The sequence below is a fragment of the Musca autumnalis genome, unplaced genomic scaffold (genome assembly GCF_047663935.1).
Source record: "Musca autumnalis isolate F117 unplaced genomic scaffold, ASM4766393v1 scaffold_34, whole genome shotgun sequence".
In the NCBI taxonomy this organism is placed as follows: domain Eukaryota; kingdom Metazoa; phylum Arthropoda; class Insecta; order Diptera; family Muscidae; genus Musca; species Musca autumnalis.
The window spans coordinates 213,308-221,842 of NW_027411911.1; the positions used below are offsets into that span (position 1 = coordinate 213,308).

Here is an 8,535-nt window from a genome sequence, read left to right on the forward strand (position 1 = left end):
CCTATATTTTACGGGGAGAGCAGTGGTTTTTCCTTTCCCTTCGTGATAATGCTTTTCTGACTTATTCACGTAACGCACATATCCCAAAATCGTTTTCAATTACGAAACCAAAATTTACTATTGATTTCCTAAATTATTTAGTGACGAAAAGTTATAGACTCTACATTTCTATATACCAAGAACGCCATAAAAATTCTTAATTGCAAATGAATCGTAAGAATATACACAATTTCAACTGGTTTGCAAACATTTAAACAAAAACCAAGAAATCAAGCACATACAGTTTTTGTTTTTGCATTTTATTGCCTTAATGATATTTTAAATAGTAAAAAGTAAAAAAAAAACCGAACAAATTTTAGTTGAAGTAAGCTCGCTGACGATTAGACAACGACAACTTTCTTTAAGTAAGTTTCTAAGTTTGTATTATTTGTAAAAAACTGCTGATTTGTATTTATGTTGTAGTACCCTGATGATGATTGGAGATTCCAATCGAAATATTGGAAATAAAACAAATTATTAAAAATCATAAAATCGATTTTTATTTGTGAAAAGCCTATAGCCAAACAATACGTCAAGCATCAACATTCATAAGGTAAACGATAAACAAACCAAACAAACTACACGGAAGGCACGCCGCGAAGATGACCATCTACAAAAAGATAAAAGAAAACTACAACAAAACAACTCAGCGCATCACCAAACAATATTCCACGTGCAATAAATCAATGGCCAGTCTAAAGGCTTCTACTTCTTTTCTCATAAAATGTAAAAAAGTTGGTATTATTCCCCACTTCATCAGCAATAGCACATCGAATATCTACAATATTTTCAAAATCAACAAAGAAATCCCGCCAAACATCAAGAGAATCCTAGACAAACACGTCTATCACTTCCACAACAAAATTCTCAATCTGTTAATACAACAAAAACACAACACAACTCACAAAACCAGAGTAAGACAAGAAAAATTGCAAGCACAAATTACCGAATTGTTACAAGAAGGAGTGGTTGTTAGCACTAGGTCCCAAACATGCAACAACAACAAAAACATTCCATTATTTGACGTAATAGCAGAAGGAGAGGATTGCATAAAAACCAACGACGACAAAGAACAACAAGAGACTGCGAGAACTCAATTAGTATCAATCATAGACGAACACATGAAGAATAAAACGACAACAACTCTTCACGCTAGAGATAAACAAATACTCAGCACAGTGGGCCGGTGCAGATCATTTTTAAAAGAAAATGATGACATTATTATTGTAAACGCTGACAAAGGGGGGAAGATTGTGGCTATGTATAAAAAAGAATACCAAACGAAAATGGCAACAATAGTAGAAGATATGTGTACATACAGACGCTTAAAAAGAGATCCACCAAATATTCTACAAAACAAGAACAATCTGCTAGTGGAAAAATTATTCAAATTGGGCATTATAAATGAGGCTGAGAAATACAAATTAACTAACAAAACTTCCACTGCTCCTAGACTTTATGGTTTACCCAAAATTCACAAGGATGGTAACCCTCTTAGACCAATCTGTTCCACTATAAACTCCCCTGCTAATGGTCTTTGTAAATATGTGGTCGACATATTAAAAAATCTGACAGTGGATTCGATCTATAACGTAAAGGACGCGAAAGATTTCAAGACGAAAATTGAGAACATAAAAATTAACCCTGACGAAGTGCTCATTTCATTTGACGTGGTATCGCTATTTCCCAGCATACCTGTAAATCTAGCTCTAAACACGATAGAGGATAAGTGGGACACAATAACAGCACACGACGATCCCGAAGGAGCTATTTATGGACATTTTGACGCTGTGTATTAAGGATACAAGATATTTTATATATGACGACAAATTTTACAAACAAAATAAAGGCATGCCAATGGGTTCCCCTGCCTCCCCAGTCATCGCAGATATTGTCATGGAACAACTACTGGACTCATCATTGATGAAAATGCACACAAAAGCGAAGATATTGACTAAGTATGTGGATGACATCTTTACGATCATGAAAAGAGATGATATCATGGAAAATTTGGACATTTTGAACTCATTCAACCCACACATACAATTTACGATGGAGATAGAAAAAGACAACAAATTACCTTACCTGGATGCAATTGTGATTAGAAATGAAACACAACTCAGACTTGACTGGTACCAGAAACCTACGGACTCGGGGCGTTTAATCAATTTTACCTCTAAACTCTTGGGTTTAGATACACAGCATCTAATTTTATAAAAAGAGTATTAGATATCAGTGATACAGACTTTCATAAAAAAACCTTAAAAGAATTAGAGATATTTTACAGAAATACGACTTTCCCTCCTTAATTATAGAGTACCTTATAAGGCGCGCAATAAACCAAAACAAAACTATAACACGAGATACTTCCGAGAAAATTTACAAACAGATAACATATATACGGGGTTTTTCAGAAAGATTAAAAATTTCCAATATATATGACCACACAAAATACGAGCTAGCGTTTAAAACTACCAACACTTTGAATAATGTGTTTAGCAAACTGAAAAACAGATTAAAGGACGAGGACAAATCTAACTTAGTATATCGTATAAATTGTAAGGGAGACAAGTCCGACATATGCCAAAAGGTATATGTCGGCACTACTAAAACTAAATTAAAGTCAAGGATATCCGCGCATAAATCTGATCAAAAAGCCCACAACAGACCTCTGGAGCAGAAGACGGCATTGGCAGCCCACTGTACTTTGACGGGCCATACCCCTGACTTCAACAATATTCAAATTCTTACTCAAGAGAATAATTACCAAAGAAGGTTCACTCTTGAGATGTTACATATAATTAACACTCCATGCAATATAAGACTTAATTACAAAACTGACACGGACAACTGCTCTCACAAATACAAACACATAGTTAACAAATACAAACCGAACAAATTTTAGTTGAAGTAAGCTCGCTGACGATTAGACAACGACAACTTTCTTTAAGTAAGTTTCTAAGTTTGTATTATTTGTAAAAAACTGTTGATTTGTATTTATGTTGTAGTTCCCTGATGATGATTGGAGATTCCAATCGAAATATTGGAAATAAAACAAATTATTAAAAATCATAACATCGATTTTTATTTGTGAAAAGCCTATAGCCAAACAATACGTCAAGCATAGTAAGAAAATTATTGAACTAAATTTTGTTTTAATCTTAAATTTAAAATCAAAATTTTAAATTAAAGTATGCAGCATCCAAGAAAGACAACATCTACCAAATTGGCAAGAAAATCTAATGCGCAAAAGAAAGTGTTCAGACTCTCCTATCTATTCAGGTCTACGCACCTTAAACCACCACATCTTCAGAATCTTCGGTAGCAGCTTAAAAAAAAACTATCACCAAACCAAGACAATCCCATAAAAAATAATAACAAAAATTTAATTATTTGAAAATGCATCGTAAAATGTTCCAAGCTCTTCCCTCTCTGCGTGTCTTTTCAGTCCGTTTAGTCTGTTGTTGACTTCTATGTTCAGTATGTGTTGGATAAGCGATAACCAAAAAAGGAACAACGATCTGTGCGGTACCAAAGAGTAAGTTGTATTCAGCGTTCATATCCTACAGCATTTGAAGAATGAGTTCTTTGGGGGAAACTTTTTCGTTTGTAATAATTTGTTTGTCAAAAGCAATAGCTATAGCCCTTTGGTCAAAATTGCGACCATCATAAATTTTAACCCGGATAGGATAATAAATGCGACAAAAGTGCATTAACGGCTGGACGGGCACGTATAAATGGACTCAGAATGTGATGCTATGTAGATCATCGAAAGGAACCATTGACCTATTTCGCTTCCTTTTGCTTGTTATATACAAATGCACAAATTGATAATACCCCTTAACACAGTGTGGTGTAGGGTATAACAAAAAATTTTAAAATCGACAAACTTTATCATAAGAAGATTTATGGCCAGTTTCATTATTATGATACATATACAAATTAGTTCAAACTACTACCAAACTTTTTTTTTTTAAATATATAAAAATGTATGAGTCATGTTTGTTTTCAGTCAAACAAATATTTTCTACAACAACAGGTGTTTGGTTGGTAGTAATTCGATCGGATTTGATATCGAATCATCTTAGAGAAACAGGCCATTAATTAATTATTTTGTCTTAAAATATTCAGCGTTAATAGAAATCTACTATACTATAATCATTCAATAACCATTATTCAAAAACGCAGATTTTTTCACTGAATAGTAAATGTATTCAAAATTGCAATTTTTCTGCAGAGCAAAAATTTATTTATTTTCGTTGTAATTTTAAATATGTGTTATATACATATGTAATGGATACTTTACACGATATGTTTTTACATATGTGTTGAAACTTTGCATATACATTTTGTATGTACATACTAGCATATGCCCGCTACTTCGTTAGCGGAAAATCCCATGGTATAAAGCAGGATAATAAATAAGTTGACCAAATTTCAGAATATAATGTCTCCATTTCCCATTTACAACTTTTTTTTTATCAAAATAAAAGCCAGTAATGCTACATACGACATTTAAGAGTGTTACTATTTATCTTTTTCTAAAAATCAAGTATGTGGCTTCCAAAAAGAACTACATAAATCGAATCGTTCGACATATAGTTTGACGTAACTCGACTTATCTCCAAAAGTTAAAGTCTACAATCGTAAGCAAGTATGTCTCTCCCTCCCTCCTTCCCTTCGCATCTTATGGTATTGTATTTTTTGAAGGCAAAAAAATGATTTCTTTGTCAGTTAATACCAGCACTTTAATGTTAATTAACATTTAGTAATATTCGTAACGCGAAAACACTAATTATCAAAAAATCTACCCGTCTGTAAAAATTGAGCTTGCTTCTAGTTCTAGTTCAATACTAAATATCAGTTTAGAAATACATCTGCTCAACCAAACCAAAGGTACCAAATTTAGTACGCAAATAAAACCTTTTTTTACTTTTCCGTTTTTTATTGAATTCGTTAAATAAGTACCCAACGCAATTTACCCCTCGCAACGCCTAAAAAAATGCATTTAAAAGTTGCTCTTTTGTTTCATAATTTTTTGTAGGGAACAAACGGTATGCATAAATCTATCATTCTTAATATTTTATAAAACAGTTTTACTTTACTTTTTTAATTAATTTCTCGTTAGAGACGAGCTTACTGACCAAGATGCTTTTTGAAAAAGGAAAGCCGACGATACGAACCCACACAATCACCACTGTGTGACATGCATGTTTCGCCTTTGGTTTACTTTTAAAATCAGAAATGTAAAAAGAGTGGAAATTTAAAGCGACAGTGAAATTGAAAAAATAATCTACTAATCATTACAAATGATGATTTCTGTGATACTAAGAATCCTCCCGCAAATGAAACGGTAAAAATAGAAATGCAGTGACAATCTGAACTTAATGTAAGACAATCTGTATAAAATTGATGGTATGATGATGGACCAAAGTCGATTGAAAGTTTTGTCTTTAAACTTTAAAATACTTCCAAACCGAAACCTATGTTGCTAATATTTCGCACAGAGGTTTTCTATCTACAAAGAACAACAAATGCCAAACTACAACAAAATACAAATGTACGTACAAATGTGTTCAAACTGCTAACTGAGTTACGTTTTGTTTATATATTAGTTATTTTTGTTTGTGTTTTTGTTTTCAGTCGAAAAACCATTTCCTACACCGAAAGGCGTTAGGTAGTAATTCGAACGAATTTGATTTCGGATCGTCTTAGAAATCAAATATATTATAGTCATTCATTAACCATCATTCAAAACACAAATTTGTTTTTCACTGAACACTAATTTAAAATGTAAGTTAAATGCATAGCTAAGTGTACTTCACACGATATGAAAAAATACATTTCGAAATGTCATATTTTATTGGTATTTTTTCCATTGATCTTTATTAAGTTTCGTATATTAGTGAAGAGCCTTTTTTCCTCAGATGAATCCATAAAAATTTTGTAAATAAGATTTACGTCTAGAATGTCTTGTCTTGGTAGATTTTATATTGTATTTCCTTTTTTGATTTTCAGGTTCCAAAAACCACAATTTTGACGTTGTCGTTAAATAAGTTTTAGAAGATCTTCAAATAAACCTCAGAAAACTTATTTTACCTAAAGCCATTGCTTCATATACAACCCTTTGCCATAGACAAATTAAATGTGCACATAGACAAAGGAATGTTCTTAACATCGATTTTGTTGACAGAACAACACAATTAAAATTACAATAAATACAACTCTATAAAGTTAGTTTTAGATGGAATCTACATCCTCGGAAAAATCGCCTTCGAAAAATATTCAATATTTTGGTTTGAGTCTGTTGACAGCACACAGCATGAGTAATCTTTTGTCTATACAATTCGTTTGTCTATGCCAGTACCATAACTTACAGTTCTCCGAAGTTTTCGGTATGTATTACATTTTTATTTGCCAGGGTTGTAAGATGGTTGCGCCATACTTTTTGGGTCCCAACGTAATAATACAACATAATGTTCGTCTCATTAGAAAATATAACTTCATCAAAGTACTTTAAAGGGCTTGAAATCTTCTCTGTAGAAAATTCGTTTCCCTATATTTTACGGGGAGAGCAGTGGTTTTTCCTATCCCTTCGTGATAATGCTTTTCTGACTTATTCACGTAACGCACATATCCCAAAATCGTTTTCAATTACGAAACCAAAATTTGATTCTGGTTTGTGGTCTATTATTGATTTCCTAAATTATTTAGTGACGAAAAGTTATAGACTCTACATTTCTATATACCAAGAACGCCACAAAAATTCTTAATTGCAAATGAATTGTGGGAATATTCACAATTTTAACTGATTTGCAAACATTTAGACCAAGACCAAGAAATCAAGCACATACAGTTTTTGTTTTTGCATTTTATTGCCTTAATGATATTTTAAATAGTAAAAAGTAAAAAAAACGAACAAATTTTAGTTGAAGTAAGCTCGCTGACGATTAGACAACGACAACTTTCTTTAAGTAAGTTTCTAAGTTTGTATTATTTGTAAAAAACTGTTGATTTGTATTTATGTTGTAGTTCCCTGATGATGATTGGATATTCCAATCGAAATATTGGAAATAAAACAAATTATTAAAAATCATAACATCGATTTTTATTTGTGAAAAGCCTATAGCCAAACAATACGTCAAGCATAGTAAAAAAATTATTGAACTAAATTTTGTTTTAATCTTAAATTTAAAATCAAAATTTTAAATTAAAGTATGCAGCATCCAAGAAAGACAACATCTACCAAATTGGCAAGAAAATCTAATGCGCAAAAGAAAGTGTTCAGACTCTCCTATCTATTCAGGTCTACGCACCTTAAACCACCACATCTTCATAATCTTCGGTAGCAGCTTAAAAAAAAAAACTATCACCAAACCAAGACAATCCCATAAAAAATAATAACAAAAATGTAATTATTTGAAAATGCATCGTAAAATGTTCCAAGCTCTTCCCTCTCTGCGTGTCTTTTCAGTCCGTTTAGTCTGTTGTTGACTTCTATGTTCAGTATGTGTTGGATAAGCGATAACCAAAAAAGGAACAACGATCTGTGCGGTACCAAAGAGTAAGCAAAAAAAGTTGGTTGTATTCAGCGTTCATATCCTACAGCATTTGAAGAATGAGTTCTTTGGGGGAAACTTTTTCGTTTGTAATAATTTTTTTGTCAAAAGCAATAGCTATAGCCCTTTGGTCAAAATTGCGACCATCATAAATTTTAACCCGGATAGGATAATAAATGCGACAAAAGTGCATTAACGGCTGGACGGGCACGTATAAATGGACTCAGAATGTGATTCTATGTAGATCATCGAAAGGAACCATTGACCTATTTCGCTTCCTTTTGCTTGTTATATACAAATGCACAAATTGATAATACCCCTTAACACAGTGTGGTGTAGGGTATAACAAAAAATTTTAAAATCGACAAACTTTATCATAAGAAGATTTATGGCCAGTTTCATTATTACGATACATATACAAATTAGTTCAAACTACTACCAAACTTTTTTTTTAAATATATAAAAATGTATGAGTCATGTTTGTTTTCAGTCAAACAAATATTTTCTACAACAACAGGGGTTTGGTTGGTAGTAATTCGAACGGATTTGATTTCGAATCATCTTAGAGAAACAGGCCATTAATTAATTATTTTGTCTTAAAATATTCAGCGTTAATAGAAATCTACTATACTATAATCATTCAATAACCATTATTCAAAAACGCAGATTTTTTCACTGAATAGTAAATGTATTCAAAATTGCAATTTTTCTGCAGAGCAAAAATTTATTTATTTTCGTTGTAATTTTAAATATGTGTTATATACATATGTAATGGATACTTTACACGATATGTTTTTACATATGTGTTGAAACTTTGCATATACATTTTGTATGTACATACTAGCATATGCCCGCTACTTCGTTAGCGGAAAATCCCATGGTATAAAGCAGGATAATAAATAAGTTGACCAAATTTCAGAATATAATGTCTCCATTT

At 32.0% G+C, this 8,535-nt stretch overlaps 1 protein-coding gene across 1 annotated transcript; it reads left to right on the top strand.

The window, feature by feature from the left end:
- Window positions 1-641: 641 nt before the first annotated feature.
- LOC141400520 (uncharacterized) lies at window positions 642-1,838 on the top strand. The gene has a single exon (XM_073979720.1). It carries the CDS (start codon window positions 642-644, stop codon window positions 1,836-1,838), a length of 1,197 nt encoding a protein of 398 aa, XP_073835821.1.
- The last annotated feature ends 6,697 nt before the right edge of the window (window positions 1,839-8,535 follow it).

Bases quoted from the DNA above. Each gene is read 5' to 3' on its own strand.
- LOC141400520 (XM_073979720.1), top strand. From the start codon at position 642: ATGACCATCTACAAAAAGATAAAAGAAAACTACAACAAAACAACTCAG.